Consider the following 15356-nt stretch of genomic DNA (forward strand, 5'->3'; position numbering starts at 1 on the left):
TAGCGTGAGCTGTAATCTCTTTACCGATTAGAAGTAGTTAAAGTGGCATTCAGACACCCTGCAGGCACGGCGCAGCGGAGAAGAGTTTTAATATATATGTTTTATATATACAGTTTATAATGGGTTGTGGACAAAGACTGAAATCTGGACAACAAAACCCAGGCAGTGTACAAAATAAAATCTCTTCAATCCAATTACATTTGGAGAGTCTGCCAGGTCTCTGCCCGTAACACATAATCAATATCTTCTTTATACTATTAGCTTTTATAGAGGTTTTATGGGCGAGTCAAGTGATCTGAAGAGTAGCTGATGTTAATTCTGCCGGCTGTTGGTTTATTGGAAAAGGAACATTTTAAGTACGAGGGCTATGAAAACCAATCGCGACAGTGGGGATGCAGGAGAGTTATGTAAATGTGCTTGTCAACAGAATACATGCTTTCTTTTTGTTGTTGTCGTTTTCTCCAACCATCACTGGGAATGCTCTTATTGAGGGATGGTTAATTGTGTTATGGTTAATTCGCAAAGAATGGCGCCTGACTCAAAGTACACAGTACTGATGTCTCTGCTTCTTTTTGAATACAGACTCAACTTAGTTTTTTACTCCACACATTTAAAAAACACATTTCCCCCAACAGAGGCAACAGTGCGTTAACTTTTTGGAAATGGGGGTCCTCAGAAATTGTAAATTAGTGCCGCTGCATATTCAAATGCAATACTCAAAATACTTAAAATTACTAATTTATAAATAAATCAATAAACACATCTTTAAGAAACAGGTAAAGTAACAGTTTACAATTGAGGTGAGATGACTGAAAAGCATTTGGTTCATATAAGAAAGGCTTCATACATGAACAGTATTGAAGATTAAAGCCCTGGAATTTATGAAATTGCTTCCTTTCCGTGAGATTTTATTTCCTTTCCAATGTTTAATTCATCATATTTTAAATACAGTACACAGGCTATATTTGAATACCTCTTGATGTATTCAGTAATGGTGTTATTCTGCAGCACGGTTACTACAGACTTCATAAATTCAGGAAGATTTGACAAGCTAACATATGAAATAATATTCATATTATGTGGCAAAACTAGACTAATGCTTATATCAGTATTAGACCAAATATTACACTGATTTATAAACATTTGGATAATCATGAGAAATTTGTATATACTATCGATTAATATTTGTTTGTTTACCTTTTGATAATTGTAATGAAAGAATAAACCAAATTACTTATTTTGAATTACATTTTCAAACAATTTACTTTGGACAATTCTCTTATAATCACTGATAATGTATTAGAAAACATGCATGTTTAAAATATTTTAATATTATCTCATATACCCTGCAATGTTTTTTTTTTCTTTAAAAATAAAAACTTAAAATCGGTTATACCTTTAATATGTGACTTTTCATACTGAGTAACACAAACGAAAAGCTAAAAAGTATAATTCAGCATGTGAGATTGGTAATATACAGCCTGTCAGTTTTTATTTTATAATGATTGTATCCATGTCATATATAGTGTGTGTGTGTGTGTGTGTGTGTGTAATATATATATATATACACCGTAAAACTTCCAATACTCGCCGGGTCTTAAATAGCAGCCGGTCTCCAATAGTCACTGGGTTGATTTGCATAGTCATGTAAACAAAAGCCAGTCTCTGTCAAGTCCGTTTTGTAATCCGGCATTTATTAATGTTTTATAATTAGAGAAAAGGGAAATCGGTACAGTTTGTAAAGATGCATTAACTCATTTGAAAGAACCTCCCACAACATATTTACGTAAACTTTTATTCTTAGTTTTTGCATCTTTTTTACATCTATATATATAGCTGTATATTTGTATTGCTGTTAATTGTAGTGATTGAACTAACTGTCAACTGCGATATAATACATTAATGAATGTTGATGGTTTGGTTTAAACTGTATTTCCACAGTTTTGTTGAAGTGCTTTGTGTTTAGCTGGAGTTCACAGTATATCGAATTTAGACTGCTAACAGAATTACCGGTATCTTGTTTTCAATCCAATGTGTAGTTCACCATACACTGAATGTGATTTGTTTACATTTTTGGAAATCAAATTATTAAAAAATAATAATAATTAAAAAAAGAAATAAAGCCTGGCCTATTAGCCTACTTCTACAATGAAGCAGTGTTTCCAGGCTCTTCTTACCCTGCATGAGTCCGCAATGTCGTTTTATTTATGAATGTTTAATACAAATGCCGGTCTCCTACAATCGCTGGTCTCTAATTGACGTCGGGGATTCTTGCAGTTATTTGGAATAAACGGCGGGGGCATTTAATTGATGTTTTACAGTAATAGATATAATATTTATTAATTTATTTATTTAGACTTTTTGGGACAATACTGAGATTATAGAAAGTCCAGCCATTCTTAATGCCAAGCTCTGCATAACAAGCATTCATGTCTGAAACGCTCTTGCTCTGCTTTTAGACTGGAGCCTGCTTGAGCGAACAAGAGTGAGTACACAATAAGGAACAAAGAAACCAAAAAAAAATAAATAGTAAAGGCGAAAGAAACTACAGAATCACTGAGACTAAAAGACAGTTGGAAGACATTTTTTACCCCTAGGCTAAACTGTCAGCTGTGCTTACCTTACAAATTCTGCAGAGCTCAAGCTTAACTGTGCTTTATTTCTTTCCCTCTCTCAGACATGTACCCAGCTGACTGCAGTAAGACAATGTGTTTGGTTATCTTTTTTTCACTATTAGCTGCTGCATATTGATTAACAGCCATAATAAAACATGAATGAAAATTTATATTCTGAAGCTACAGTTGCCTTCAGAATGATTTGCACCCTTTATTGTGAACTCTTATTCAGTGATTCATTTAGTTGAATAAATATTGTTAATTAAAATATACTTATTTATCACTATTATATTTATAAAGTGTGTTGAATACTTCAGAAAACTGTAAAGATTTCACTTGACTTAAATAAGTTGCTACAAGGGGGTTAAAACCTGTCACTGCCCCAGGATTGGTTTTGTTGGAGTGGCAGTCAAAAGTTTATATAGATCTTGTGCCATCTGATGTTATGGTTAAAATGCAGTTTCCATTCTTTCCCTAAAGACTAATCTCTTTTACCATTGTTGTTTTAAAAGCTCCATAAATCTTATTTACATTGAAGAACTCCTGTTTTACAAATGCAAAGACATTCATTGTTAGGCATTGTCAGACTGTGGTTGTGTTTTGCATTATTTTTAAAACATCTACTTTTACGATATCTAACTTCAGTGCCGGTGTCGGAGGTTTGCTGGATGAAAGAAGGCGTGCACCACTTTTGTAAAAATGATCCGGTTTAGCTTTATTGCTCACTGTCTCTGGTGATTAGCGATTTATACGAATCCAATTAGCAACAAGCTAGATTTGCACATCAAATTATTAATAGTACTCCCTGTTAAGTGTCAAGTCAGATATATTTTACTTGCCACGACAGAGAGATGACTCCTGTATCAACCCATTAGTTCGTGTTTTTTTTTTTTTTGCAGGTGTGCGAGTGTGCATATGTGTTTTTGTTCCCTTCCTTGTCAGTGACATTGAATCAGCTTGAAATTATTTTTCTTTACACTTCACCTTGAATTTGCATCCCTATGACCCTGATGTTTCTAAACAGCCCTTCATTGGCCAACTGCTTTGGGCATTTATTTTTTATTTTTTATTCACTTCTTCAATGCTGTTGCCAAGGGGGGAGGGGGGGGAATGGTGACTAGTATCGTAAGAAAAAAAAAAAAAAAAGTGTAGATGATATGAATAACAATTGTTTGGAGATCTCGCCCCCCCTATCTCCGCAGATAACCTGCAGACTGCGAGGCCTGAATAAGTGGCAGATAGCCTTTGTCACCACTTATCCTGGCTATACACTTGTAAGGGAGAGCAGGGATAATCACCTTAATCTAATTAGGGTTAAAGAAGGGCATGACTGTGATCTGGCGGTCAGACACCTTACTGTATAAATCCTGTTTGCATCAGAAAAATAAGGTTGTCATATTGATTATTCAAATTAGCCCATAATGGCCGTGGCTCATCCGCTCAGGCTGCAGCTGAGAGGTCCGAGACGGCAGCTTTCCTAAAGAGAGGCTCTGCTGGCAGTCTACCGTATGCTTTCTCTTTTTCTGTCTCTCTCTTTTTGTTAAATTAGAGATTTTTTTTTTTTGTTCTTCCAAGATGTCAGGAAAGAGTTTGCTTATTATAGAGATTAAGGGAGCCCATGACTGGTCGCTGTAAGATAAATTTAGCTGAGCACGTGTACTTTTGTTATTGATAAAAGCTTCATTAACTTTTTTTTTTGCCCTTTCTTTTGGAAAAGCACATCCTCCCTGTCTGTATTTGTATAAAAGAAAATAATCAACAAAGGGAATTAGCCTACTGTTCCATCCATACCTAGCCCTCCTGCCCCATGTGAAATCTTTGATACAATTAACCTTAGTGTGTCAACACTGAGCTTCATTAGCTCGCTTGCATTAGGAGTACGTTTTAGCTCGTGTGTGTTTTTAATAACATATTAATACGTACTGCCTATTATCATAAACGTGTAATTGTTTTGTGGAAAGATGATGTGTAAAGGGAACAGCTCATGTTTATTTAGTAGTACTTCTTTATTGATGTAATGCATAAAGTAGATAAACACACTTCACCTGTATACATAAAGGTTCTAAATATATTATTTAATTGTTCATATATTCAGGATTACAGCAGCATTAGAAGAAGACTTCTGAATATTTAGAACTAGCTGTGGGTTATAAAGGATGATCATCTGGCTGGCTAGTTTAGCCTCTTCCTGAGCCATCTGTATTTTCTTATTGTTATCTCTGTTTGTCAGCATGTGGTGACTCCCCACCCCCATTTATTTGATTTGATTTTTATAATTTCAGGTAAGAACGAATTCCTGAACCTCAGCCCATAAATAAGACTTGTGAGCCATTGTGAAGGTTTAATTCAGCACTTGAGGAACCTCATGCTGATTGTCTGGAGTTTCACACACAGCAGACAAGAGTGTTGTGAGAGTTCTTCATGGTCTACAAGTCATCAAAGGAAACATCAAATCATTCTTACATGGGGATGTTCTTAAAAGCAGGCCCTTTAAGGAGAAATACGTTCAGAAAATATTTTGTTTGGTTTGTTTTTTGGTATACTTTGAGGGCAGGATAAGAGAAAACAGTCTTTACTACAAATTGAGTTCATTAATGTCATGCTTTCACACTCTTTATTACAGAAAAAGGAAACCTTCGTCTGCTCAAGCCTGGCCTTGTACTGTGGTCCATAATGTTTATTGTCAATTTTAAAGAACCGCAATGACAGCCACAGTGAACATTCCTTTGTGTTTGTCGTTTCAACAGTTGGGAAGTGCACTGCATTTAGCTGGGGTTTAATCTAGCAGAAAGTTAACTTGCCTTGGCAGTGAAGAATGTGAATAGGTATTGTCAGATGTTTCCTTTACTACGTAAGATATGAGGTTATATATATGTAGATTTAAAAACGACTGAAAACACAGTCAAAAGCAAAAAAGAGAAGGAAAAAAACGCAATAAAAACTCATGCCTTTTGATATTTTTGTACTGCATACTATATTGATACAGTGTAAATGATATAAACATGACAATTTCCTTGGGATTTTCCCTCCTTGTACACAAACGGCAATATGTGTTTTGATCATTTCCATTTTGGTTTGTTTGTCTTTTGCTTTTAACTTTTGCTTTCAACAGTATACAACTGGATATTTCAGTGGACGCTGTTTTCACTTTCTATCCTACCATGGTAGGTAATGTTTCATCTCGTTCAAATCCACGAAAAATAAAAATGGAGAAAGAATAAGTTGATGAAATGAAGTTTATGATTAATGATTTCTGATTCAGTTAAAGAAGCTGGTGTAGAATTAAGATAACAAAACACACACACACAAAAAAGTTAATTTTCTATGGTTTGTGCCTGCTCCTTTATATCAGGCTGATTGGAAGACTCTTACAATTATCAGGCTAATGAATCAGTCTTTTTCCACCCCCCCTGATTATTTGAACTACAGTAACTATGAGATTTCAGTTATCTGCCAAAGGCTTTTCAAAGGCGAGTGAGGGGCCTGGAGGACTTAAGACAGAGAATGGACACAGATGCAGCCTCGCTGTCTCAGGCTGCCCAAAAGCAAGTGCCGGCAGATATGTGCCCATAAAGGGACTTCTTTTCCTTTTTTTCCCTGAGCCCTGAGGATTTTTTCACCACAACTTTCCTTTCCCCCCTTTTTTTTTGTTGTCAGACTCCGAAATGAAAAGCATTCATCCACTGCCCCAAAGAGAGGATCCATTGAATGGGATAACGGTGTAATGTGCCATTGAAGGCAGGATTGAAAGTGATTATCTTGTTAACTCCTGACAGTTACCGCCAGCTTGAAATAGAAATGGTGGACTTGATTTGCAAATGAATTAGTGCTTCTTTTTTTTCATTTTGTGCCAAGATCATCTTTTTATATTCTGATATGACAGATGCTATGTTCTCTGCTTTTGTTCCCCATCAGTTTTCCACTAGCAATAAAAGCCAAAGATTTTGATAGTGATTTCAATATGAGCATCCCACTGCTTGGAGTTTATTCTTTGTGTACAAGTGGTTCAATCTACAGAGTTTGAAAAAACTGTTTGGGAGCGATATTGTTCTCATTCCATAATAGGTTTTGATTAGTCAAAGTGATAATTGGGGGAAGATGAAAAGGAGCAGGGCTATTCAGGAAATCGGGAAATTGATTGCCCTCTCAGCTTTGTTATTCTCCTTAAAAAGAAGTCAATTTTCTTTAAGATATGACTCTCAAATTAAATTTCCACAACCACTGAGACATGGTCTGATGCAAGGTCTGGTTTGTGTAAAATATAAACTAAAGTCAGTTTCATAGGAGCTATGTTCCCTTATGTGTCTGTGTGGTGCTGCTTTTAAGTATTCTGCAGCCGTAGTGGCGCAGATGGTGTGTTGTTAGGTATGATAATTGTTGTACACTCTGTTTATGTTACTCATTAACCTTTAATCCCTTATACCAGTCTTTTTCTTTCCTTTTTTCCAGGTATGGGTGGAGTACCAAGTGTAATTTATGCAGCTGTAATCAGAAATAGTTTTGTGTTTCCTGTGCCTGAAGTGTGTACTCTGTTAGAGCTCTTACTACTCTTAGTATTCTGCTCTTGTGTTTCCCAAAAAGTATGAATATGCATATTTACTTTTTAATGATGCCTGGCATTTGTATTCTTTATTAACCCTGGTTGCTCTTTAAACTGGAGGTTACAGATTCCAACCTTGAAGTGATGAACATCACCACCTTGTCTAACTTTATCCATTAAATACCAAGTTTTCCAGATAGGGGTGCTTTTGTTTTGCCTTCAGTAAGCATTTCTACATTTTTACATTCCCGCTGAATTTGAGAAGGGTGCAATTGAAACTAAAAATGTGTTACCCAGCAGCACTGCCAAATTTATTCCGGTGTTTTTTTTTTTTGAGGTCCTTGCCTGTTAATTGTGGGGGAAATGTTTAATGGTATAAACAGACAACAAAAGAGTTGTCTCCTACATGTCACAGGGAAAATGGATGAGTCAGAAGCATGACATTAGTGGTGTCAGTAGTAAATATATCAGTCGCGTAGCAAGTGAACACATACTCATTTTGCTCACTGTAACGTATAGACAAATAGGCAGACAAGGCGATAAAAAGGAGAGATAAACCGAGACGAAAGAACATTAATCAGAAATTGTCTGTGCCCCTTTTGAATACCTCTTTTTGATTTGCTGCGTATATAAGGAGTAAAGACTTGCTCGTAGCACTGACCCTGAATTGGGCCTTCATATGACGTGCATAGTGTCATGCTAGTCTTAAATAATTAAGCAGAACTCCCTTTGTCTATTTGAACTATTTATATGCCATAAAAAAAAAAAATCAAAAGCAGCTTCTGCAGTTCTGAGGCTGAGGTAAAAGGGAGCGTTAAAGCTATAAAATCTTAAATCACAGCATTTCTTTTTTTTATTGACGGCTACAGAAAGGCGGAATGGGGTTTCACATAGCTTTCCCTGGATTATCTTAAAAGCCTCATCCTCTAAGTAAAAGCCGGCACAGTGAATTTGGAAAGAAAGGCGAGCATTTTCTAGTCGACCTCATCTTGTTAGACATCCTGACTATGGTTTACTTTTGTCTGTGGTCTCTTGTGAAAAATGTGACAGCCGAACTGAACGTTCATTTATACTCTTTAACAGTTTAACAGAAAATCAAAAGAGGTACCACTGTATACACGCAGGAATACAATTTCAATTTAAATTTACAGGCCGTTAAATAGTTGCTACAGAGATTGCAATCAGGGCTGTCTGAGCCTCAGAAGAAAGGAGCTCGAGTGATCAAATCTCACTGTACAGTAATGTAGCGCCATTTCTCTGTTTTTCTTATCTGATAACTGATTGATGTCAAAGTTTCAAAAACAGGTGATCCGTGGACCCTGCTGATACAAAATAAATCACTCAGTGCTGCTTTTTTAATAAGTTTCCTTTGAGTTTATCAGGTGTCTAACAATATATGAATGCTCAATGACATGGCTGATGAAGCGTGAAGTTGCTTGAGTGATGTCTTTTTCATAGTACCAGCATTTCTTTTGGAATTGACAGGCAGTGCTTATATGACAGTATTCTCATAGTCTTTTCACTTAAAGAGCCATCATTATTTTATTTATTTGGAAGCAACTGCTGTTTCTATTTTGACAGGAATGTCGTTCCAGTTTTGCCTGTCTTTCTTTTGTATGATAGACCTGAATTCAATCTGGGCCCCCGTCTGTGTGCACCTAAGTTATTCAGGACTCTGACAATAAGTGTTGATTGAAAGATAGGGGATTAAGGTCATGAGTCTTTTTCAGTTAAATGACATGTAGTTTAGTATCTGTTGTGCGTTGCATTAAAAAAAAGATGGAACAGTTTCTCTTCTTTAATAAGAGCCTCCTGATAAGGTCTTATTAATTACATGCTTCTAAATCAGGTGTTTATTTGCTGCACTCATTTTGCACCAGTGCAACAATATTATCTTCCTATCTATAAAAAGACCATGGTGGTGTTATTCATTTATGTAGGCTGTATACAAATGTGCACACATATACATGTATGCATATATCTTCATCTCATGCATGAGAAGCCGTGCGTGTGTGGAAAGAAAAAACAATTTAGTTAGTGCTTGCCAATCAGGACCCAGTTTATTCATTGCGTTAAAGAGTTAAGCTTAGATGTCAGGGACTGAGGCCCTTATACTGTAATGCATCGCTGATGAGCAATGTGCTAATGGGCCTTCCTGTTAGGTGGAAATAAAATGACTGGCTTTGCATTTTAAGTCCTTGGTTCCTACATTGACTGACTAAAGATATTCATCTCAGCCATGTCAAGTAGGGAAATAAGAGGTAAATAAAAAAAACACACAAAAAAAAAAACCCCTAATGCAATTATTTGAAACTTGACCACAAATGACAATTCATCTCATGCCCTGACTTTAATTAATTGTGTGCTACCTGGAATTCTAGCCACAGATTAAAGGAAGCTGTTGCAGAGAAATTTAGTAACTACGAACATAATAGTAGCCTTCAGAATTAGTCGATAATGATGTCAACATGGGACTGAGAGACTCGGGTTGGAGCCGAGCAGCTCCCTTGACATGAATGATATGCTAGACATTTCCAATTTGCCAATATTGACTGCAGCAAAAGCCATGCATTAAATTTAGCCCTTTTTAACACTTTGACTTGTTTGTCCTCTTTTACTTAATTAAGTAGGAATAAATAATGCTTTGCTTTCAGAACAAAAGAAATGACTTTTCTTTTCTAGTCTGCTGAACTTCCTTTGCCCTGTGCTATTTGATTTTGGGTTTTGGCAGCACTTCATAGTTAAGTGTCTGTTCGTGATTAATTCATGTTGAACAAGAGAAATCAGGTGGACAAATGAGGTGCATTCCATGAACACACCCTAATGTATGCATTCTGTTAGCAATCTTGTGTTCGCTCCAGGTATAGTTACATAAAATATACTAAGGGAGAAGATGTCTACCTGGTTGAACAGTCACTTTGTCTGTAAGGGATTTCCTTGTCTAGGAAATTGTCTGTGCAAGTAAAAATGGTCCTGAGCTTTTAATACACAGTATGTTGACCTCTACATTTGTACTTGGGTGGGAATATAACCTTTGAGATATGATGGGTTCAGTAGGTCCCTTAGCTGCTGATAGGGTGCAAAGAGCATCCGTCTAGTCTGTGGGGTGGGTGGGAGCAGTGGAGAAAAACACATTGGACTGCACAGAGCCCTGTTGTATTAAAATAATCAGATGTGATAAGAGCAACACTCCAATGACACACTGAGCACATACTCTGGTAGTTAACCTGGTGTATCAGGTGGACGGCTGTGCAGACCAATATGTATGTCTATCAATTGTGCTTAAAATTGACAATGTTTTTGAGGGGTACCCATTTTTCCTGGCATAGCTCCTTAAGGGGGGAGAGGGATTGCTGACGTAATAAACCCATAACATCTTGAACATTGTATGAAAGGTGACTTGACGCATCCAAATACTACAGATTGTAATCAAAAACAGGTGCCTACATGACACTGGTGTATGTTACATGCATGCCATGATCACTCAAACGGCATATGGGATAAGAAAATAATATAGTATGGCTACCAGTTCCTGCTACAGTGTCCTGAAAGTGAAAAATAAATTCCAGACAGCTGCATGAAGCATATCCGGTGATAGGATAGCAATTTCATGATGAATAGGATCGTTTAACCCTGCTACTGTCACTGGGGGTCACCTTGGCTCTTCTGAAGGTTCATAAATAAAAAGGGGAACAACTTCCTGATCACGTGACTTATGACAGTGAAAAATAAACAAAAAAACTAAACTGAAATCATAAGGAAAATAAAATAAAAAAGAGAGAGAATACTTCAGGCAGTTATAGAGCCCATGTTAATTTTAAAGGTGGTGTACAATTTATGCTCTTAAACTACATCCATGTAAAGGTAAAAAGATGTGCTTTTTGTGTGTGAACCGTACCCTGCTGATAAAAGACAGATGTAGTCGGTGGTTTATTTCTATGGAGACCCGGCTGAGATTGAAATTGACAGGTGCCAAGGGGGTTTATATAGGGCAGCCTCGCTCTCGTCTGTTAGTTTCATAATCTGCACCTTATGAATGTTCAACCAGTACATTTCCTGCTCGCGAGCTTCGTGTTACACCAATATTACTATCTGTGCTGCTTCAACTACAAATTGGATGAACAGCCCCTGACACTTTTTCAATATTATTACATTAAACCAAGTGGATTTTGATTGATAACCTAATATTCAGCTAATGCAAAACATCAATCATGGCAAGTATATTAATTATTTAATATTGCAGTCTAATTCAGAAATCGATGCTCTGCATGAGGGAAAGGAAAACTCTGGGTTCCCAGCAGACCTGAAGGCAGAAGATGATAAAAAAAAGGACTTGCTGTACTCTGGTGTGCTTGTTCGATACAAATCTTTATTCATTTGCCAATAATCTCTTCCCATTTTCCACTTCAGTACCATTTTATCAGTTTTGAGACCCATAATTGAATTAGGCCTCCTTTCAGCACAGGGGGAGGGAGGAGTTATACAAGTATTGATGAAGTAATGACAGGGACAGTCGTGCAGACAGGACACTGAGAGAAGCCAGCCTTCCTAAACCATTAGCCGAATGCAGCCTGCGACACTTCCTTTGGACACAATGTAAAATGCTTCCTACTAATTGTGGTTCATTAGGGGGATTACGCTACACTGTCACTCTAGTAACAAATGTGTGGCTCTCTAGTTTCTCTTCCAAGTCATGTATAATAAATGCTCTTGTTTGTTACACAAAATGTAATGTAATTAAAACTAGATGAAGTTTTTCTTAAGTGGTCACATATACCCAGCCGCATGAATAATAAGGGAATTAACAACTGATTTTTTCTTTTTTTCTTTATTAAAGAAAGAAAAAAAAAAGGTTGATTTATGTATTGCGATGTGCTTATTCTCTCCAGATGAGCTAAAAGTTCCTCTGTTTTTCAATTAGAAACTTTATCATCATATATCAAGTATGTGGTTCCTCAGGAATTACTTGTTTGTGTTTTAATTTGCAGAGGAAGGACATATTGAAATGTAAATGGGCAGGCAGGATTTAATTGCCATACTGCTATAAACAGTAATTTTAGAATTCGTATAGATTTTCATTGTGATGCTGCCTGCGTTAGCTCTTCCTGCTCTGTCGATAAGCCCTGGCTTGCGAAACTGCTATGACCATATCTGGAATATTAAGCAAGGGGGATTGTTCTTTTGATATCCTCTGTAATAATTTTGAAATGTGCCAAAAATGCATCTATTATTTACTGCCAATTTGCTCTTTTAATCTGGCTGTTTTTCCTCTTTCCCTTCTGGCCTTGATATTATGCATTCACAGTTTCTGCCCTTTAAGCTTACAATTTACATTATCTGGTTAGCACAACAGTATAATAATGTCCCTTTTCACAGCACAGTAATAATTATAATTAGCTTGCCTGTATTGGTATATTTTTCAATTAATTCAATACTTGTTCCGTATGTATGCTGGATCATTTTTCAAATTAACCATTCATTTTTTCTGAAATAGAGGCAGTGTTCTAGGTTATTCATAGTGATGTGAAAGCCCATATTTAAATGTCAATAAGTACTGAGGGTAATCTAAATTGGTCAGGATGCAGTTATATCTGTGCAGTATTTTGGATTGATTGGGCCAAGTAATATCTCAGTTTAAAAAAAAAAACAAAGGCTAAATGTTTCGTATTGGGTTTACTTCGCTCTCAAAGGAATTCCATTTATATAATATTCTGCAAAACAATTGAAGAAAAAATACTTTTATATGCTTCCACTGTAACTTCATTTTGTATTATATGTGACAAAAGTTGAATGTTTAAGTATCAACAGATATATGACCCCAGGATTCCTGTCAAGACGAGATAAACTTGCTGCTTATTTGCAGACATCTTGGCAGTATATGTTTACATCTATCAATAAGTGGACTAATATGCACATTTCATTTGTTGAGCTTAACGTGGGACAAAAAATAACTTGTCTTACCATCCACAACTCTAGAGATACAAATAATATTAAAGTTATTAAGAGTTTAGACCTTTAATATTGTATCCAATTGGTTATTGCATTTAACTACTTAAAACTAATTGGGAGCTACAGTTTTGGAAGAGGCTAACAAATATTATGTTTTGTCAAATGATGGTCCAGAAATATATATTATACAGGAGGAAAAAATAACTAAATATATACATACATAAAATAAAAGGTTTTGAATGCTTTTTATGTATAGACAATAACCAGCAGGGATTTATTTACAGTTTAGGAAATTTGTTCTTCTGTTGCAGGGACGTTGGAAACATCAAAGCAGGATTAGAACATCTGGTAAGTTCTAATTTTCTCTTCAGCATTTGCATCATCTTTGATATCTGCATCCTAAATGAACACGTTTGAATGAGCTTTGGATACCTTGAATTGAGAAAGCCAGCCATTTCCCAGAGGGTTGGCCTTACTTTTATTTTGTAAAGGCACTTACACTTTCATTTATCTCCTCGTTTCCAGGGAATTTTAATTTTTGTTTTAAATGACTTTTTGATGTAGAGATGAAATGAGAGGGATTGCAATTCTCAGACTGATGATGCAAAAAAAAAAAAAAAAAAAGTTTTTTCAAAGCGTAATCTGTGTTTGACTGATGAATATTGTAGAAATACAAAAATCTATTTAGTAAAGTTTAGGATATTTATGGAACATGACTAATCTAGGGCTTTCATTTGCCATGCAAGTATTGCAGCAAAGTGAAATGGCTACTCCATGTCTCCCAGATTATGATTTTCTCAGAGAAATACCTACATTCATTTTACCAACCACAGTGGTAGTGCGGAAGAACAAAAGGTAAGGAAGGCCATTCATTAAGGCTTTTCAAACACCAGCAAAGCCTGTCAAGTCAAAGCAGTAGGAATCCACCAGGAGGGTTGGAGGTAAAAATTTAATGTTGAATATTTCCATTTTTTGCATTCTTTAATATAGGTCATAGTGGCATGCAACAAAGTTGAGGTTTTTGTTTGAGCAAAATTTCAAATACCTTTTTAATCGATTAATTATTTAGAGGGGTCACCATGGGGTCTTACCGCTCACGATGTAAAGTCATCTCCCATAGCCTCTCATTGTCTATGCCCTGCATAATGAAATATGCTCTTTAAAAAACTTAAGCAAATGACTTTAATTTCACATGAGGCCCTGTCAGCCAGCCTAACATATATCTTAGTATGTTGGTTCTTATTTAAATAATAATAATAATAATAATGATCTCGTATTAGTCTTAAAGACGTAATGTTCAAACGAAGCCCATCGTGTGATTATGTCTTAGAGGAATGTGACAATGTTCATATTTATACTTGATGGTGTGAGATCCTTCAGTTCCTGAAGTGTTCAATTTTCAAAGTGGATGCAGGGGTAAGTGCTTAATTATTGCTGCAGGACTTTACAAGTGCCAAATGGTCAGTTTGTATTTTAGTTTCTATAAGTCAATTAACAAGAAGACCTAATCACTTGTTTTCTCGTGGAAGAGGGCACCGTGTGTCGCATGTATAATTGTATTTATGACTTAAAATGCTTCAGGCAAGGAGCCAGGTGGTGATTCAGATGAATATACTGACTTGCAGTTTCCCCGACGGCAGGCACTTTTTACAATTATGGAGGCCCTTATGCTACTAATAAGTAAAGATGAGTACCAAAGCTAATTTGTGGATTGGAGTACGTATTCTTTGCCAGCATGGATTTCAGTAGCTTAGTCTATTAACTATGTGTTTATAAATTGATCTATATGTACATTTCCATTTTGAGAGAAGGAGCTAAAAGGGATAAGGCTTTTTTTTGGGGGGGGGGGGGGGGCAACCTTGCAGTTGTTGGGCTGTGTTCTTCAATGCAAAGTTGAAATGATTTACAACTAAATGAAAAACAGCTTGAATTATTAAAAAGGGGACCAGAAAAAAAATTAACAGGGGAAATCAATATATCTATTTGCACTGTGGTCTGTCCATGTAAAGTGTATACCAAGGAAAAAAAACAGCGTGGTGAAATCCCAATGACAGAAGGCTGGCCTACATTTAAACAACAGAAATCTCTGCTGTTGAAAAGGAGCCCTGTTGCCAGTTTATACATAAACAATGCAAATATCTGTATGCTGAGCACCAAGGGAGGTGCGGTTGTCTTTTTTTTAACCTTACAAAACAAGCATTCCCTTTCAATAGCAGTACGTGGAATTTAAACACGGACACACCACTTAGAAG

General features: G+C 36.2%; 1 protein-coding gene across 3 annotated transcripts in view; it reads left to right on the forward strand.

The window, feature by feature from the left end:
• rsrc1 (arginine/serine-rich coiled-coil 1) overlaps window positions 1–15356 on the forward strand; it is a 111199-nt gene that overhangs the window by 26045 nt on the left and 69798 nt on the right. For all 3 annotated transcript variants that reach the window (XM_066709339.1, XM_066709338.1, XM_066709341.1), the window contains exon 5: window positions 13416–13452. In XM_066709339.1, the coding sequence (XP_066565436.1) occupies window positions 13416–13452 (37 nt within the window). The remainder of the gene's footprint in view (window positions 1–13415; window positions 13453–15356) is intronic.

The sequence above is a fragment of the Amia ocellicauda genome, chromosome 7, assembly GCF_036373705.1.
Source record: "Amia ocellicauda isolate fAmiCal2 chromosome 7, fAmiCal2.hap1, whole genome shotgun sequence".
In the NCBI taxonomy this organism is placed as follows: domain Eukaryota; kingdom Metazoa; phylum Chordata; class Actinopteri; order Amiiformes; family Amiidae; genus Amia; species Amia ocellicauda.